Source organism: Lissotriton helveticus, chromosome 8, assembly GCF_964261635.1.
Source record: "Lissotriton helveticus chromosome 8, aLisHel1.1, whole genome shotgun sequence".
NCBI classification, from domain to species: Eukaryota; Metazoa; Chordata; class Amphibia; order Caudata; family Salamandridae; genus Lissotriton; species Lissotriton helveticus.
The window spans coordinates 1,591,849,013-1,591,870,066 of NC_136069.1; the positions used below are offsets into that span (position 1 = coordinate 1,591,849,013).

The 21,054-nt window shown below is 40.4% G+C and overlaps 1 protein-coding gene across 2 annotated transcripts in view; it reads left to right on the forward strand.

Moving 5' to 3' along the window:
• Positions 1-267: 267 nt before the first annotated feature.
• CLPB (ClpB family mitochondrial disaggregase) overlaps positions 268-21,054 on the forward strand; it is a 1,099,187-nt gene continuing 1,078,400 nt past the window's right edge. Inside the window, exon 1 of one of the 2 annotated variants that reach the window (XM_078658618.1) lies at positions 268-718. In XM_078658618.1, coding sequence (XP_078514744.1) covers positions 346-718 — 373 coding nt within the window. In that variant the 5' untranslated portion in view covers positions 268-345. The remainder of the gene's footprint in view (positions 719-21,054) is intronic. The other variant, XM_078658616.1, reaches the window with a different exon arrangement.

The following is a 21,054-nucleotide window of genomic DNA, read 5'->3' on the forward strand; positions in this document are numbered from 1 at the left end:
TCCCGCTACTCTTGCATACTATGTCGTCACCCTAAAGGTAAAAGTCTTCAGCGGTGTAAACATCATGAACTACATTACCCAGAAAACCACACCTTGTATTAGACTAGAACTCTTCTGAGGCTTCCGGGATTCGTAGTTCGTTGACTTCATGCCACTGTTTGGACCATCCGTTGAGCAACTACTGGTAAACTACAAATCCCAAAGAGCAATGAAACCGAAACATAAACGTGCGCATGCGCTTTTTAAATACTGGCGATTGCAACCGAATTTATCAGGCAGCCGCCATCTTGTTCTGTCCCTGTCATACACAAACGTGTTCCATCTGAAGGGATAGTGTCAGCAGGGATGTTGGCATCCCTTGGGCACGGGCGGGGAATAACTCGCCTCCTGCGTGCCCAGTGCCTGGGTTCGGGTCGATGCCGCTGGACATGCACGCAAAGGACTCCTGAAAGCAAAAACAGACACCCGCCGCCTGTCACGCAGTTCCGCGGACTCACGGCGTGGGGCCCTGGATGTCAGACTTTGGTGCAATACCGCCCGCTAGCCACCGGAGGGAGAGGGGAGCGAGGAGTGTCCTACTTCACGGAGAACAGCAGAGGGCGCCACAACCACAGAGACGAATCCACCGAATCCGAAAATGAATGCTGGATACCTGCCCCCTCTGTCTTTACAGCAGCCCTGTTGGCCTATTGCTACAGCAAGGCGAACCAATCTAAGGGTGATTATTCAACACTTTAATACAGGCATTACCCCCCGCCGTGGGCCATGCTATCCTCCTGCAACCTCTTGCCCCAATTTTTGTATTACTAATAAGGGTTTGTACAATAGTTCACGCAGAGCTGGCGAGTTTCCCAGATCAATGTGTGAGTGCTTTTTATTAGAATTCTGGGATTGTAGCCCCTTCTTTTATACTGGGTTAAATAAGACTACAGTATTATTTATTTAGTAATTTGTATAAAGCTTTATATGTTTACAGAGTACTTTGACGTGGTGAATAGTTCACCCAGTCCAGGCTTTGGAATTTTGGCACGTGTCATTCTAATTTTATACAATTAGTACAGATCCTAGAATGCAAAGCAATACAATTTGTTGAGGCACTCTCACCTAGACCTGGTGAATTGGAGAGATGTGTATATGTTAATAGACTGTAAATTGGCATGTATTACTCTCGTGGCACTTTTAAACCTTTCTCTTGAGCCTTGAGAGGTCCTTCACTTTTGGTTGTTTCCCTGTGCACGTTTTCAGGATGACGATATAAGCCCATGTCACTTGGACTTCGATCTTCCGTTCCTGGACTTGCTTTTACATATCATTGTTATTTGGTGGATTGTGTCAATTGGCTCAATTAACCTTTTCAGCGCGACCGCGATTCCCCCTCCGGTGCTGGGCCGTAATAAAAACGGGTGTGGTCGTGACGGAACGGTTCCGTCATGAGCACAGCTCAACCGTAGCTCATGACGGAACCGTTCCGTCATGAGCATGGAAGGGGTTAAAACAAATCAAGACTGCAACTCCTAGGATGCATTGATATGTTTAACGAAGACCCAGAAATGGAAGATATGTGTCCCTGTGACATGGAGTCATCTGGTCACCCTACGAATTATGAAGCTTGTATGTTAAAAAAATTTAATGTGAAGAAGAAATGATTCTTGTCAGAGAATAGTTAATAGTTGCTACCAGTACTCTGGACAACCAGACCCGTCATTCTGTCTGCTCTCCACTCAAGGTAAACTCTGGTGTTTAACCGGGCGAGACATTTGATAGTAATGGAGCTGAACTATTTGAGGAGTGTGAGTTCATATCCTTCAAACAGGTTGACACCCTTCAGATGAGCGGGAGTGCATCATTATGTCCTAGAATAAACTCATACACACTATCCAAGTTTCCAGCACCTCAAAAAATTAGAACGCAACAATACAAATGGCCTGCTTCTTTCTCAATCTATGCTGGTTTGTTGCTTTAGTGGGTTCAGATCAGGATTCATTTGTGGCACACCATCACCATGATATTCATTTAGGGCCAGATGTACGACCATTCCAAATTGCGGGTCGCAAATTGCATTATTTGTGACTTTCAGTTTGGGACTTGCAAAACGGAATGTGCTAATGAGTATCAGACACATTTAGCGATTCCCAATGGGGTCGCAAATTACCTGCTTCATCAATATTCATGAGGCAGGTTGCAATTTGTGACCCATTGGGAATGGGCTACAATCACAGGGATGATGGCCTACCGGGGATGGCAGACCACCATGTCTGTGTTTGCTTTTTAAATAAAGCAAAACATTTTTTCAAATGCAACTGTTTTCCTTAAAGAAAAATAGGATGCGTTTAAAAGAATACAATGAAAAGTTTTATTTTTATTTTTTTAAGGGCAGGGAGTGGTCTGTGGGACCACTGTCTGCCCTTAAAGAGTTTTTTTTTTTGCTGCTATACACAAAGGTGAATGGGTCCCCTGGAGACTCCCTCCCATTTGCAACTGGCGTACCACCAGTTTGAACTTGGTGGGAACTGCAATCCAGGCAATTGTTTTGTGACTGCATATGTGGTTGCAAAACAATCGTACATCCCCCTACAACTCGTTATTAGGAAGGGATGCTCTTGGCACGCCCCACCCTAATAGTGACTCCCAAACCCTATTTTGCGAGTTGGTAATAGGTTACTGACTCGCAAAATAATTTGTACACGCTACAACCCTTTTTAGCAGTCGCAAACAGCTCGATTTTCTGTTTGCAACCACTAAAAGGGGTCGTACATCTGGTCCGGTGAGTGCTCAACTTGTGGTAGAAATGTATAGTAAGGGACTCACACAACATTTCTTCATTGAATGCAGATTCAAACTAATGCAGCCAACCGCAATATCCAATTGCAGTAGAAAACTCTAAAGTTTCTTGATTTCTAATGTGATAAGTTCATTGAGTTCAGGCACTTTTTTTGCATTCTTGTACTTCTATTTCACTTTACCTGAAAAATCTATGACTAGCAAAATGCCAATTCAATTGAATTCAATAGAGACTTTATTTCGGATATATTTCAATCCATAAAAGTACACAAATAAAATACATTTAGACATTTCACAGTTAAAATCACGGTTTCTAAAAGACATGTTATACATATTCCATAAATGAGTGAGTAGGCAAAATCATAAATAAAGTTCAAATAGTGCTGGATTTACAACAAAATACATATACAATCAGTAGGAAATTCATCATCCTTCAGAGGTATATCATCACTGGTCTAGGCACTCTATCAATTTAACAGTCAATTTTAGAAATTCTATCACATAAAGAACACTATCACTGTGCAAAAGCTGCAGATACACAAGTGCTGGTCTTATTTGTTTAAAATGTAATTTCTTTAAAAGGGTAACAAGATAACGTTTTCGAGGGTATTCATAAAACCTACATAAAAATATAAAATGCAGCATATCCTGTGGAGACTTCCCGTCGCAGCCACAGGGAGCAGCAATTTTACTAAAAATGTCCGACTTTGGTCTAATTAAAAGATGATGGAAGATGTTAAACCTGAACCTTGTCAACAAAAATTTTTCATGAGAAGTGAAGGAGCATGTTAGGTACAGTTCCATAGTGTCACAGGTTTTTAACATGATATATTTCCTAACATTAGGTTTCATGAGCTCAACCTCTTCTCTTTGGGCCCTCCTATTCATGTAAAAAGCCGCTTAATTGCTGCCACATCACCCTTTACTATCCCACTAGGATTTTCATACAAGTTCAAACATCCAAGCCTTAGAAAATGAGATTTCAGGTATTTTAACCAGGGCACACACTTTGAATTATCATGAGATACAAGGTCTTTCACTATCAGGTGGGTTAGCGAAATGTCTTGGTTTAACCACAATTTTACCCAGCATAACAGTGGTTTTAATGCAAATATATCAGATAGGTACTGACTTCCCAATTCTTCGTGTACCGCTAGGTTCGATGTGCTAGCTGGGACACAGAGAAGACGTTTTAAAAAATTATTTTCAGTAACCTGTAACTGTTCGCCACTTACATAGCCCCATATCTCACTGCCATAAACAGCGGTAGCTATCGATTTAGCGTTGTAGAGTTTCATCATAGCAGTATTTGGCTTTTTCCCCAATATAGTGGCAAATTAAAGATAGAGGCATTTACCCTTGTCATTTCCCCTTTCTTTCTTGCCAGATGTGGGCCCCAGCTAAGCTTTGTGTCAAATACAACACCAGGGTATGAAAATGTTTGAGTGATGGGGATCAGAACATCATCTAATTTAAAAATAAAGTTCTTTTTCGGTTGACGGCCAACATGCATTATATAAGATTTGGAATTGTTGACCAAAAGGTGTCTATTAATCATAAAATTATTAAAAGCATTCAGAAGTGCCTGGAGACCCTTTTCCGTTCTAGAAATTAAAACCGCATCATCTGCGTATAAAAGTACAGGAATACCCCGCCTGCCAACTCTGGGGTAGTCTGATTTTACCTCCTGTAGTGTAGCATCTAAGTCATTAATGTAAAAATTGAAAAGAAATGGGGCCAGGATGCAACCCTGACGCACTCCCTTTTTGATGTTAAAATTACCAGTGGTTTCCCCATTAGTTGAAAACCTAACATTAGCACTGGTGTCTCTGTGCAATTCCACCAGAAAATCCACAATCCCTGTGTCCACACCTTTCTCCCTCATGGTCTGCCACAGCCTTCCCCTGTTGACACAGTCGAAGGCCGATGATAGATCCATGAAGGCAAGGTGGACGGCGCCCTTCTGCACAACAGTATATTTGCTCAATATGAGGAACAGGTTAAGGCACTGTGTTATGGTGGAACGGCCTTCACAGAAGCCATATTGGGAAATGGACATAATATTATTGTCAGTTGTCCAGCTTGACAAACGCTGCAGTAAAATTCTCTCCATAATCTTGACCATAGAGTCTATTAGTGAAATTGGGCGATAGCAAAGGGGGCTGCCCTTGTCTCCTTTCTTGAACACAGGGACAATTGTTGACAATCCCCACGACAGGGGACAGCCCACTATGGCGGCAGCATGAAAAACAGCTACCAAAATTGGTGCCCAAAAACCTGGATCTGATTTATAAAGATCCGGTGGAATTCCATCAGGTCCAGGGGCTTTCCTAGCTGTTAGTCCCTCTATGGCATCCATTACCTCACTCTTATCAAATTTAATTTTTCCTCCCCTGGCATAAAGGAAAGCATCAACTGTTACAGGGTCCGCTGAATAATGCAGTTTTTTAAAATGAGTTTCCCACTCCTCCTTAGTTATGCAGCAATCTAGTCCATCACCCGGTTCTTCTACCAAGAACGGTCTTTTTACTAGCGCCCAAAATTTGGTGCTACAATTTAAGGTGGAGGGGTCAAGTATTTCATCCCAAGCCTCTCTTCTTAAAAACTCCTTACGGGATGCGATGACAGCCTTATATTCTTTTCTATATAGTTTTACACCGTCCCGGTTTCTCGGGGTGGCTGACAAAGCAAACCTGAGATTACGTGCAGCTTTGGTACAGTCGTGGTCAAACCACCTGGGACCCCCTTTCACCATGTTCTTAACGGGGACTGTTAGTAGTTCTGACACCTTCTCCGATAAGTTTTGATAAGCAGCTAGGACTTGTCTAGCCCCCCCCCTCAAGGGTACAGTTTTTAATATCCTCGGTGCATTTATCTGCGATATTTTTATAAAGAAGATCTGGGGTAACCATTGACCATTTAAGTCGCCTCCTCCCATCTGTTGTGCACAGCCTACCTGTGCTACCGATCTCATTTCCCTTTTTAACCCAGGGTCCCTTTAGACAGATTGTTAGAGGGTTGTGATCACTAAATTCACTCAGCTTAATGCTGAATGAATCCAGGAAAATCTGCATCGTCAGAGAGACTAACATATGGTCTATAAAGGTGCCCCTGCCATGCCCATTGAAAGTAGGAATATCAAAGCTTTTTAACGGGTCCCTGATTGTCATCGCCGATGAGAGGTCAAAATTATTCATCAGGTCATTACATAGTTCCCCGTCCACAGTATGTTCCATGTGTATGCCTCCCATACGTTCACAATGCAAGTCTGTTAAGCATTTCTTCCATGGATCACCGCAAGGATGTACGTTAAAATCCCCCATGATCATAAGGTTATGACCAAGATCTTTCGAGAAGGTGGTGATGAAAGAATTCAATACAAAAATTTGGTTAGAGCCTGCACTATCATGGGTTGCATTATAAAAGTTCACCAAACCTGCCCGACAGTTTTCTCCATATAAAACTAAGCCCATCACTCCGGTGTGCTGTGATTCAATTCTACGCATTTTACATGGTACTAAAATAGAAACAAAAATTACAAGTCCCCCCTTTGGCCTACCCCTTCTTGATGGAGTAGCTGGCACATAGAAGGCCTTGTACCCTTCCAGGTACAAATCACACCCCACCAACCAAGTTTCTTGTAGACAGATAATCTTAAATTGCTTAATGTAATTAACCCAATTTACATCAGCCATTTTGGCAGCCAAGCCCGCAATATTCCATGAAACAACATAACATCCAGATGCTGTATCCTGTGGGTTCTCTATGTGTATCGGTTCACCTGAAGCCACAGTGCCCTGAGCCGCAGGTAAAATGTAAATGTACATGTATTTATATAGCGCAAATCACCGACACGGTATCTAAGCGCTTGCTTAGGGAACCCGTCCTGGTATTCCCTTGTGAGATACCCCGGCAGGGTATCCACAAGGTGAAAGCCAGGCATCCCGCCGCGAGGGGCCGTAGTGGAGATTAAGCAAGCTATTGCCCAGAGTCGCAGAGTGTGACCCCGTGAGTCGAGTAGGCACCGGAGCGAGAATTATCGAGTCCGTGGAATTTAAGAGCCCGAGACCCGCCGAGGCGGGGAATCGAACCCTGGTCCACGGCCGATCTCAGCTGCCGGGTCTGCCGCCTCTAACCACTGAGCCACACTTCTCCACTTCTACCTCCCGTCAATCACACATCTCAAGTCCAGACAGAGCTTCATACCTGTTCTGTGTGTTGACAGTAGCCCCATGGTGATAGCGTCCAGCGCTGTTAATCCTGTTGTAGGTTACATCCATACTTCCAGGCCCGCATGGGTTAGTGATGTTATAGGTGAATTGTGTGTCCATAACTGGGGTCTGTGGTTCAAACACCCGCCTAGTTATCCTTTGTTGGGGGGTGGATTTGCACAGATGTGCGTAAAAGTACCCCAGTGGGCGCACACAAATACTGTTCTCATTGTAAACTAGTGAGGTTGCTCTTAAAAGGGCAGTTGCCACATGCTGGGGATGTTTAAAATGTACGACAATGCAATCCCCATTGCCCATCTTTTTGGACGGGCCTACCCAGTTCACCCTCCTTACTTCCATTATCTGATCTGAGTATGAAATGGGAAAACCACAATTTTTATTAAGCCATGCCACTGTCTTATTTTTCAATGATGCATGAGATTCATCATAAGGTGAGGCGGGATGAGTACCACAAGATGGAACATTAGTCAATACTGCCACAAACGGTGCGCAGTCAGGTGGTAAGTTCAGGTATCGATTGTTCCTGGAGCGTCTAGGGGCTGGACCACTTCGTGGGGCTAAATTGGGTTGTATCAACGAAACAGGTGCTACTGGGACGACTGGTGTACTTAATGCCTCGTTCACAGTGGTGGCTACAGCAACAATATTGCAAGTATTCTGATGGTCATTGCCTTCGTCCTATCCTGCCCTTTTCCAACAGCATTAACCCTGCCGCTAATTGGTGCAGCCAGGTGTGCGGACACCAGGCCGCCCAACCTAGATACTTCAGTGACCAGGGTCTCAATCTGTCTGGCCAGTGGTTTAATCATCTCCTCTATTTTTACTACAAATTTTGCTTCCAAATTTTTAATAAAAGAAGCAAACTGTTCAGAGTTTAAATTGAGACCACTATCATTAATACCAGTAAACACAAAAGGGTTAATGACAGGGCTATGTGCTTCTTTCCCATCCAGATCCCTTCTTTTAGTACTATGTTTCCCTCCCCGTTTTTGATGTGCTATCCTGCAGGTTCGCACCGGCCTGATGACAGGCGGGGCCTCACCTATTTCCTTGCTTGACAGGATGTGTGGGTCTGAGTGTACCTCAACACACACTGTAATGGGCGTCTGTGATTCAACTCTGGTATCTCCGCTTGTATTTGCCTCAGCCTCTATGGTCATCCTAGGAGGAGACAGTGCTGGCAAATCCAGTGTCGAGATGCCCTTCCCTAGAGAGGCACGCCTATCATTATTTATCTGGCTAACTTTTTTCACCATATAGTTATCGTTGGTGCCGGAACCTGTTGCAGGTTTATCACTTTTAGATTTCGACATCCTAAATAGCTATTAGACGATATGTAAACTCGTGTACAAGCCACAACTCACTCATATATAATAAAACTGAGTACAAAATAAAGTCTCACGTGAATAAAACACAATGGAGGTCCAGTTAGAAAGATGTAGGGTCCCTGGCCCAGCCCAGTCTCCTCAGGCCTCTGAGGGTCACAGAGGGCCCGCCCTTTGCCCGGGCTTCGCCCGGCGCGTCCCGTGCGCGTCCCGCGGGACAAGGGACTGGCGTTGCCTTTATGCGCCTCCTGGCGCTCTTGTGGGCGTCACTGGTGGTAGGAGGGGCCCGGAGGAGCCAAGCCCGGCCGGGAAACAGGCGGAGCAAGGCCCGGCCCTTAGTTGCTGGAGCGGCGCTTCGGCGGAGCAAAGCCCGGCCGTGAAGTTTCAACAAACAGGTACCCCCGCTGGTCTCTGCCCTGGCGCTGCCTTTATGCGCCTCCTGGCGCTCTTGTGGGCGTCACTGGTGGTAGGAGGGGCCCGGCGGAGCCAAGCCCGGCCGGGAAACAGGCGGAGCAAGGCCCGGCCCTTAGTTGCTGGAGCGGCGCTTCGGCGGAGCAAAGCCCGGCCGTGAAGTTTCAACAAACAGGTACCCCCGCTGGTCTCTGCCCTGGCGCTGCCTTTATGCGCCTCCTGGCGCTCTTGTGGGTGTCACTGGTGGTAGGAGGGGCCCGGCGGAGCCAGGCCCGGCCGGGAAACAGGCGGAGCAAGGCCCGGCCCTTAGTTGCTGGAGCGGCGCTTCGGCGGAGCAAAGCCCGGCCGTGAAGTTTCAACAAACAGGTACCCCCGCTGGTCTCTGCCCTGGCGCTGCCTTTATGCGCCTCCTGGCGCTCTTGTGGGCATCACTGGTGGTAGGAGGGGCCCGGCGGAGCCAAGCCCGGCCGGGAAACAGGCGGAGCAAGGCCCGGCCCTTAGTTGCTGGAGCGGCGCTTCGGCGGAGCAAAGCCCGGCCGTGAAGTTTCAACAAACAGGTACCCCTATGACTACCAAAATGCCAATTAAAAACATGACAGGACGAGCCCTCATATATGGAATCGAACACATTGAGTTTTGTGGTGATCTCGTGGTTGCTGCATTAGAAGACAAATATTATGGGAAGTTGCTATCTGCACATAAATTAGGAAACATTTCCAGTAACACTATTTTATTCCCCATGAATGGGCAAAATCTCCTAAATCTAGTGGTCATGCTGCACATCATGATTACAGTCATGTTGTTACTACATCCAAGTAATACCCCTGGCAGTAGCACAGCACCCTAAAGGATGACCTTTGCAGACATATTTCCATCTGTGTTTTATCAGAGCAAAAAGCTTGGGTTGCATCATAAATGCCATATTTTAACATTACAATGTGCTTGTTTGTTTATTTGCCCACTCCCCTATTTTCTGCATCCACTTCATAGTATACATACTCAGTCCTGCAACTCTATTGGGATTCTTACGACATCGTCCAATGTATCTTCCAGCAGATGATGCTTTGAACTTGCATAATGTGCTTTTTTTTCGATTTCAATGGAATGTTTTTTCCTCTTTAAGTGTATTATACTATGATACTCAACTTTCGTAAAAGGATGAAAAATATGGTGCATGTTTTTGATATAGTTAACAAGATTTGGAGGTGCCTACTCACAGGGGTTAGTTGTTCATCCACTCCTGTTATTTTCCCTACTGTCTGATGTTGTTATTCCTTTTTATAAGGAAAAACAAAGCCTAGATATCAAAACACATAGAATAAAAAGAAAATATAAATGTGCTACTCGTATTCAACACTGAGTAACTTCATATCTTTGTATGTATTGCTATAAAACATCTGACTGTATTTAAAACCTCATGTTGAACCAATGCTAACCAGTACCTTGCTTAAATGGAGAATTGTTGTGTGGATTGAAATCAGAAAACTAGTTGTTAGAAATACGCATTTAAAACATTGCTAGTATTTATTTCTATTTTTTACACTATTGAGTGCAGGCATACCAGGCATTTGGAGTGCAGTTGGAGTTACTTTCCTACTTGAGGCATGTCTTTTTTTGCTCTTCCTGTTGTGTGTTTGTAGTTGATGCAATATTCAGTGTTAGAGAATAGCTGCAAAGTTTTACAGGTCTAGGCAAGCCTAGTTTCTCCAGGCCAGATTTGAGCTCTTGGACTTGTAGTCCTGATATTATACTTGGATATACAAGACTAAAAGCTTCAAAATGCAATTAAAAAATACCTGTGCTGGAGCAAGTAGTTTCTTTTGGAGCAGATTGGCTAATAGTCTCTTCTGATTGCCCAGAATTCAGTGAAACACCAATTGCAAAGCTTTTTTATATTGCTCATGTCGGTACACAAATTACTCATCCAGGAATTTGTAGTTCAGTTTATCTCTTTATTAAATCAGAACTGCAAGTCCACAAAGACAAAGAAAAACCTGTGATATGGGCAAACTACTTATGAATAGCCCTGACATTCTTGAGCGCGGCACAAAAGCACTGTACATTTTAAGACCAAAGTTGTACAGTTTCTTCCAATTATTGGTGCAAACAGGGTTCCGTGACTCAGGCAGAAATCCTACATCATATGTAGCCATCTCATTGTCGGATATAATCTACTTAAAAACCTTTCTTATTTCAGCAGGTGTAGAAACAATTGATGATGCCGTAGAGCTTCGTTTGAAGGCTGTGACAAAATGAGTTAAAGCTGATCTGGTACATTTATTGAAACAGCTCGGAAATTCGTGCTTATACTGGGCTATCAGTAAAAAGGGAATTTGATTGTTCTAACGATCAGCTTTCAGGCTGTAATGGTGGTATTGCTGTCTATTTAAATTGCACATTGCTTATCGGGATCCTTTGAGACGTTCTTTTGATCTTAAGAGTTGCTTATAGTGCACATCTGCATTTCTTGTAATTACTGTGCTAGTAAAGGCCTTTTTCATCAGTCCCTAATTATGCAGTTTGGGGTGCTACCAACATTAACACTGTACTTTTAAAAACGTTTTTATTTTAAAAAGGCTTTATTAAGTACGGAGCCTTAAATACATCATATTAAAATACCAATAAACTAGTGGGCTAGAAAAAATATAACTTGAGACGGTGATGTAATATAGAAACAAGCCATATAAAAATCCACTAACTAAAGATATTAACTTCTTAAATGTGTTGACTTGTTATATATGAACACAAATAGCAATTTTCTATTTTTGAAACCGTAAAAAAAGGGGAAAAAGGATATAATAATATAAGAAAAGCGAAAAGAACGGGTTTCAAATCACATATAATTGTACATAAATAAAGCGTGATTTAATATTAGATCTAAAAGCGTACTTACATAATAGATGCAGCCCATGTATACACCTTTCATTAATTAATTGATAGTATACAGGTATATTACTTAAGGGGATATCAGAAGATCATCATTAATAGTCGTACATTTTGCAATTTTGAAAAAATTTGAAGTCAAGGGTAACCAAAAATAAATCTCTTTTAATATTATTATGACAGAAAACATTTCGCCTTCCTTTAAAGGAGATCTTTCATGCTTTTTTTCAACTGGAAGTAATCACTTTTATTGCAGTGGCCAATAACTTCCCAACTAAATTTCATTTAGAATTACTAGTTAACTATATATCATGTACAGTACCCACAAATATACAATTTATGGAGAAAGGTACAGTTCCCAATAGATTTCCTTAGTCTTAGCCCAAAAATGTAACCAGAATGTTTAACCCTTTGGGCCTTTGAAAATGTACATAGTATCCACTTTCTGAACATCACAAGAGTAGCACCCTACCTGACTTAAAACCTTCTTTTAATATAATTTAATTGGGGTATAAAATAATCTCTTGTAAAAGAGAAAAACATACTCTGTGGTGCTAGTGGAACGAGAAATAGAATGTATTTTTGACCACAACCTTTTCTATAATAACACTGACCGAACACACCTAAATCCTTCTCCTACTGAAATTTATTTTTGATTTTTCTCCACCTTTCCTAAATGATTTAAGACATTTGAACATGCTGGACATTCTCCCTTCCATTAAATGTGGCATCCTAAAATTAGATAAAGTTTTAATGTTTAATGAATTATACATATCCAAAACCTGTTTTATAGAAAATATACATGTGTCTTACTTATTCAGTAATAAGAGGCTCAACTAAGGAATGCACATGCTTGCTTAATCATGGGTGGCAGCAATTAACTTTTTTTCGTGTTAAATGAAGAATTTCCTTAAAAGAAAAAAAAGGTTAAAACAAAATTGTTCCATGGTTTGCCAAATTACAGCCTTGTCTTTTGTATTTTTTGCCTAACTAATCCAAATGTGTCTTATTCCAAAAGCAGAGTGATATTTCAAATTGGTAAAGTTATCTCTACAATCCGACTTTGGCTCTCTGCATTTTCCCAACAAAATCCCAAGTCTCTTTTCTTCCATAAACATGTAGATAACAGTTAATTCATTTTTCTAAAGAAATATTTAGACATTCTTGTTGACAACCTTAATAAAGGAAAATAACTAACTGGGAGAATCACCATCTTTATAGTGACCAATCTTCCGCACCAAGACGATAAAAAACAGGCACTAGCAAAGCCAATTGGTCTTGCCTTTGTGACCTGTTGCCTTTGCAAATGGTTTGTAGCAATGCTGCACAGCATCTCTGATGCTGTGCAGTGTAGCTAAAGTTAAAAGCAAAACAAAAGCCTTTAACATGTCCGCTACATCCTTTTGTAGGTGCACGCACCATGCCTACATGCGCCTTCAAAATGATGGATCAGTGGTAACTAAAAAGAAGATGAAATGCAGAAAACCATGTTTTAATTGGGAGAGGGAGCAGAAGCAACACTATGGAAGAGTGGGGGGTGGGATGTCCAAGCAACACAGTGGAGGGTGAACGGTGAAGCAACACTGGTGAGGGTATGGGAGGTTACAATCTATATTATTGAGTGTGATCTATAGCACTTGCATAATGAAGGATCCCAGTCTTTTTAGGAATAAAGCAAGGCATTGCCTTTGAAACAAACCCCTTGGTTTTATCAATGGTAACAGAATAATTGAAAAGCAACTATATTTGAGGAATAAAAATCTTTAACAATTGTATAAAATATATATTTTTTAAAAAGGATCCATTGAAAATCCACACGGACTTGTAGCCTTACTCTTACAAATTCTATTGAGGGTTTGTATATCTCTTTCAACCCTATATGGTTTTTTGAAGACGACATATCAAGTCTACTCTCTAAATCATTTTGTAGAGATGAAATCTAATAATGTAATAGCTCCTTACAGAGTAGATCAATCCTCAAAATAATGAACAAAAGTTTTAGATCTCTCTGTTTCTTCTAAAGCTTTAAAGACTGTTTCCTCCTAGGATTAACCAGTGCTGTCTATAAAATAACTCTCTGAAATATATTATGCACTCCATCTGGACATTTTTGGGGGGAATTCCTATTCATACCTTAATCCAACAACTGATTACAGTCACAACCTCCAATAAAATTATCATGGGGATAAAGCAAAATCTTGGATGTTTTTACCAAAAAGAAGTGTCAGAATTATTAGGGCAATACAAGTTAAGAATACGTTTTGGAATGCTGCCAAGTTTTAAATCAGTTAACACCCATCTAGTTTCAAAGTCGTGTTACTTTGATACCAGATCCAAATTGCAAGATTCGTGGCAGAGAGTGACAGTGCTATTCTTATTATCCATCACCGGCAAATATTACGTTTCTGCAACACACTATTTCCTCATATCACTTTTTTCTTGATGCTATCAATCGTTTTTTTGTAAAAGGGCAAAATGAGTTAAAACTTTCTCTTGATAAAATTATGTAAACTCTGCATATTCCATCTGATTATGTGTAATCTTTGCATATATGCAAAGAATACATAAGTCTATTTGTTTGCACCATAGATTGTATAATTAGTTGAGAAGAAATTTGGAACTCAGAAAGGATGAATATAACTAGAACACCAAGAAAAACTCAGGGATAAATTAGAAAAATATAAGAATAAGGCAATTGAATGAAATCTCTATTCATTAACACACAAAACATGGTAAGAAGCCAAAATAGCCACAAGCATTAACCTAAAGTCCAACAATAAAACTGGAAAAGAGGTGCAGTGAAAAGCCACAACTGGAAGATAAAGCCTCCCAACCCACTGCACAAAACAAAAGGAAAACCTAGCAGAAATGTATAATATGATTCCAAAAGACAGACACAAAGATATTAAAGCATAACCTCTACAACATGACTCTAAACCAAAAACAAGAGAAAATGCACCCATTCAGAAAAAGAGAAAATGATGGACACCATAACATATTGCCTTCCTTGGTGGTGCACTAGGAATCAAGATTTAGCTGTAAACTTGAGCTCTTCACAAACATTATTACAAAGACAAACAACCTCAAAAACAAAGAGAAAACATATATGTAGACCATATTTCGTTTCAGATGTTGGCTCACATTATTATAAATAAGCACAAGCCCAACTCACAAGTAACATCTCCCAAATAAAATGAAAGGAAGAGAACAATCAAACTAGATGAACACAGAGAAAATGGCACCACAAATCATTGCTATTGCCAAAATCCATTTCCTCTCCTTTATGATTATGAATACATTCATTCAGCTTGGCAGGATCATCAAATGTAGTTGTTTTGTCTTTGTACTATATCCTAACACACACATATGTAACTGCCAAATCTAGTGTGCATTGCTCTGAACTAGATCGAAAAATTCCCCCCTTCTGTTGACAGTAAGTTGAGGGTCATTCTGTGAGAAAACAAACTTTCTCCACAGACCTTTTGCTTCCTGTGCTTTGGTGCTGAAAAAACTGTGATAACGTTTGTGCATAGGACAAATAAGAATAATATTCAATTTAGAATAATTGTGAAATCCCAAACATTTCTGACCAATCCAGTGAGCTCTTCCATCATTGCAATTTGAAGAGTCCTGTAAACTAACTATTTTTTGGGATAGTCAGTTTACAAAATGCAGACACGTTATAAGCTTAAGCAGATGGTGTGATACTATAGGGCCTCAGATTAATCCTCCTGTTCCTGTTTTCCATTTTCTCAGTCTATTTCTTTTAATGAAGCCAGTATGTTTGCTCATTGCCTTCACCTTTCCCATTACATAAGGTTCATCACTAATTCTCTCCTCTACGTCGGTGACTATATTCTATCTTTGCTGGACCACTTTTCTTCAGTTCTTTGTACTGTATTGTTAGTATTGATTATAGAAGGTTTAAAAGCTTTAATTTCCTCCAGGAAGTCTTCTAAAGTACGTAGTGTGGTTGGTCTAGAAGGTGATGTAGAAGCTTTCGTTGGTTTCTTATTTGATCCAGCAACATTTTCTTTCTTGGTCCCTCCAACTGAAAACCATCGATGACACTGTTTAGATGACCAAGAGCACTGGTTATCCATAGACGATAAAGATCTTCCCATAAAGATGTAAAAGTTTACAATGGTAAAAACCATTTGCATGTGTAATCTACTATAAGGTAGATGTCAACCACTTCATAGCAAGAAATATATCCTTGACTACTATGTTTTTTCTCTTGAAGCAGTGCTTTAGGTAGGGTTATGTAATTTTTCATTTCAAAGATGAAGTCTCAGAAACCCAATTTAAGCTGGTATGAGAGGTACTTATAAGCTCAGTGGATAGTATGCAGTATGCTCAATTGCCTAGGCAATCATATGCTTCATGTTGAGTGAAGCAAAGTGGCATTGCTGTCAAAAATTCAAATCAGTCCGAAATTAAATTACAAGATTTGAGGTGGCACATTGTTGGGCTCAGTATGCTTATTGCGTCACAAACTGAGCTTAAAGACCTATTATTTATGAACAGTGATTTTATTAAGGTGTGAAGCGATCGATTTTCTCCCTAAGGAGAGGCGAACTGCAGCTATATTAATACAAGAAGGGCCCCAATGAATATGTCAAATATAAAAACACACCCATTAAAAACAATTATATTTGGCAGATTAGGCTTTCCACAGATTTTACAATGCTTTGTGGAAAGAAAATAACGGGCATGACTGAACAATGCATAATATCAGAAAAACACATGGAAAAGACAATCAAGCGTCTTAGTTTAAAAACAAAAAATAAAGGCTTTCCAGCTCAGTAGTAGTACTGCTCACCCCACGGCCTCACTTCTGCAAACTGGCAGACTCGGCAAAGTAGGGATGTAGAGGACATGAATGGGCCTAGAAAACAGGTCCTACAGCCGACTCACCCATTCTGCCTCTGTCCCCACCTCACTCATTGCAGGATCCCGCATAGACTTCTCCGGCACCAACACTTCAAAAAGATTAAACCACCTCACAGCATCAGGACAAGGCAGCCATCCTCTTGGGTGCTCAAACAATGCCCCATCAATGTTTTGTTAATGGGGTCAGCTAAAGCAGCATGTGTGGTCAGCAAAGGATTTGGGCTTTTTTTCTTATCTTATAACTCATAATTCCTTGATTAATAGGATGTTGCATTCTAGGTTCAGGGATGTCCTGAGGTTCTTGATACTGCTTTTCTAGCTTCTTATAATGATTCCTGGATATTCTATAAAAGCACGGGCTTGCTCATTACTAATGGGTTGCAGAATGTATCCGCTAAACCTATTCTGCCCTATGTATTTCTTAGGACTTGTGTGACTTTGTGTAATTAACTGCCACTTTTAGTTTCACGCAGTTTAGATATTGCATTCCTACACATTAAATATGGTGAATGTATGAATCTCTTTTGTGAGTAGTTTCTTTATAGCATGGATTTAGTAACAGTAAATCAATCTGACCTGAACTGCAAATGTCAAGGAAGCTGTACTGTACAAGAACATTGAAAGCTGTTTATTTTTTGATTGGTTTATTAGGTCGCTTTATGACATTTATGAATTTATATTATGGTAAACTTTTTCTTCACCTTTAACTTCACTTTTCAGATCTTTGATTTTGGTTGTATGACTTGTACAATATTGCCTGTAATTTGGAAGCTGCCTTGAGCACATGCATCCTTTTGCAAATATGGGGACTAATTTGTAAATTGTCTTCTGTGAGTTGTTGCGTCTTATGCCTCTCTAATACGTATATCACACTCGAACGTACATGCTTGAGCCACAATGTATGGTACCAGAATATCGTCTGACATAGATATTGTGCTCTAAATACTGTTTTCAAAAATATTACCCCCTTGAAGTTAGTAATAGAAATTCTACACCCAATTGGACAATAGTTTTGTAAACTATATTAAGGACACAAGGTGTATGTCAGACTAAATTATGTGACAATATTCTGACATATAGCAATTTGCAAACCATTTTCTGTAATTGTCGTACTCCAGGCATAGGTGTGACTTCCTCATGGCCCCTTATTCACAAAGCTTTTTTCCAATGCTTTTAGCATGACTTACTCTTGAAAATACATGACTATACTCACAATTAAGCCTGAGTTAATACTCAACTGCTGAAAAACCTTATGAATCGGGTTTTTAGTGTAAATTCATGCCTTCTTTACCTTTCATTGCAACCCTGATGCAGGAAGCTTAGGTGCTCCTTCAGTCCAATGGCAGATGCTTTTGATACTGTTAACTTTGTCCATGTGACATCTAAACGTTTCTTTCTGCAGCTTCTGTGTACAGCGCATCCTGGAGCTTTGTCATGGATGTAATTTAGGGTTCGACAGGGGTCACAGTTGCGACCCCTAGCTTGCTCTTTGCTATCCCTGGCACTGCTTGTGCGACCCCTGGCTTCGGAGGTGGCAAATTCAGTGGCAAGAGCGCAGGGGTGTCTCACATTATCAGAGTCAGGCAGTAACCTTCTTTTTTGCTCATTTTTATTACATTAATAGTGATTAATAGTGTAATGTTCACTATTAGTGTAATAAAAAGTGGAGCAGCAAGATCGTAACCTTCACTGGCATCTTAGGTACGAAAAGTAGAATGGTTTTAATATATGTTGTTTGCATGCATGTGGATAAGAGTGAGTTTGGGGGAAAGAGCGTTTATGTGTGAGCATGTATGTGAGTCAGAACGAGTGAGTGAGAGTACGAATTAGTGATTCAGGGTGTGAGTGAGTGCACAATAGTACGTGTCCTGTGACATCATTAAGGTGCAAAGGCTATATGGCATTTTGGTGAATTGACGTCCATGAGCTTTGTGTAATTGTAATAAGCTGTTGGGCCGAGTGATATAGAATATTGATACTCACATACCTACATCAATGGTGGTGCAAATCTAAAGTCTAACTGATGTCATATCTGATTGGGGTCATATTTCATATTACAAAACGTTTCAGTGATCCTAAGAACAGGGCAAATTAATTTTTGCACAATTCTGATGGCTTTTGTCATTGATAGTGGAGCAAGTGGTATTTTCAGCCAAATAAAGCAAACAAAGCGTAGAACAAACTGATTCTACTCTATGTGAAAAATGAGACCAAGTTTAAAGCAAAAACAGTTTGTACCATTTTTATTACATAGGTATAAGGAAAAAAAAATATGATATAATATAAGCTAGGTTTGATTTGTTAAAGTGTGGAGTTTCCAAGCTTCAGTGTAGGAAAGTCGTAATTTTTTTTTTTTAAAGCATGGAGGCTAGTGTTATGCATCACTTTCTCGCTATTTAATCTTGTAGCAGCCAGAGAAAAATACGGACAAAATGAACATATTACAAAACGCACTATGACTTCTAGCAACCTCTGGACTAAATAACGTGTCGAAGGTGTCTCATTAGGACAGCAGGTATAGACTATGCACAGCCCTTCCTTCCTCTTTTTGATGCTATTTTGTTAACACAATTTGTTGGTTTAGGAATATAAAACTTAAGAAGAAACAGATGATGAAGAGCAGAAAACTTCTGACCATTTTTTATCTTTGGAAGAATAATCAGGGTATCTGAGGTACTGTACACTGTGCAAGTACAAAAGAAAAAGAAAAACGTAGAACCATTAAAGGTTGGTAATTAGTAATCTCAAAGATAACTACGAAAACTAAGAGACGAGCTAATAATCGCCGCAGTGTCTTTAATAAAATTGGAACTTTCCTACATTAAAACTTGAAAAATCTGCATTTTATGTGCAGACCAGAGGCTCTTGTTAATCATATTCAAAGTGTATTAACTAAGAAAGTGAAGCATAAATAACATGTTTACAATATAGCGTCTTAAAAGTTGAAATCAAATACCAATTCACTGGTCTCAGAATGTTCTCTAATCTGACCAAAAGGCTTCGGGACAATAGTTGCTCTGGAAGAATGAGCACCAAAGTGTCATTTCCAGTCTGGGATATAATCCATTTGAACCCATCCAGAAAGGTGGTTGAAGAAAAAAGCAAATGGGGTTTTCTAAAAGAACTTAGAAGCTGAGCTAAAGACATTTTATGATCAGATTTATGAAGTTTTCTCACATCAGAAACTCTTTTCAATGAAACTAAATAAAGAAGTATGGTACGCTTTGTTGATACAGCTTTCAATCTGAGTAGAGGATTAGCCTGCCAAGATTCAAACTTACATTCCACAATGATTTTTTGGCAGGAGAAGGATTTCTTTTTTTAATTCTTCAATGTAATCTGCACATTAATGGATAATTGATGGATATTCACCAATCATTGCCAAAAATTGTTCAATAGTCCAGGTAAGCCCAACGCCTTCCATGCCACAAGACCCAAGATTGCCCAATAGAATCATTTTGTAATAATGGACTAACTGATTCTGAAGTAGATTGTTGTGATTACGGAAAAGGTTCGGAGAATATTCTGGCGTTTGTAGCAAATCTGGAAAATTTGAGACTGTCAGAAATGATTTTAGTATTACTAGAGATGCCTCTCCAAGGACAAGAGGGAGTTAACAACAGGAAATAATCAGGAAAGGGACAAAAGTGTAAGGGAAACACTGATTCCAGGATTGAAGGAAGGCAGATTTAAGAACCAAAGTATGTGGATCCAGTCTGAAACTGAAAAAGAGTGTAAATTGATTGAGTCTGGATGGTGAAGAGGTCTATTGAAAACGGAACTCGACAGATCATGTAGGTAGTGGAAGACTGGAACGTGAAGTTTGTAATCTCTGTAATCCTTCAGATGCCTGCAGTGCGTAGCTGCTACTATATGGAGATGACTGGCCGATAGATATTCTGCTGCCACTAACGTGATAAAGGAGATCAGTTATCAAAACTGTTTGGCTGGATTTGCAAGGACCTTAGAATCAGTTTCCCCCAAGTGATTGAAGTTGTCCATTCTTATTAAGATGGAACAACGGCCACATTTTTTGGGGAAATTTGGATCACAAAGGATCTTACAAGAAGCTATAGACAATTTATGTGAATGGAAAATAGTGGATTATATAGCAAAGACAGATGAAACAGGGGTTCTTAAACTGAACCTAATATTTTACAATGTGCTAGTGGATCGCTATTTTACTGGAAAACTTTGAGACTTGCCTCAGTCTGTTTTTGTGTGCATCAAACCAATTTAAATCCATCCCATCTTGGATAGCAGAGTTTGTGAATCATTGTTTAAATAACATGACCAGTAACTGTATGTAGTCCCTCTCTTGAGGCTAAGTTTTCTTCTTTAGAAGAGGGTCGGATATCAGGCTGACAGCAGCATCCATGGCGAGAGGAACCCTCTTCCATTACTGTAAGGCGAATGTTCACAATGCACTCTTTCCACGCTTTCCTGAATACTTAAACAAAGACCTACTAATACTAGCAGATGGGCTCTGTGCCTTGCTGAGCTCTTCCCTCAGTTTATTTTTCACTGTC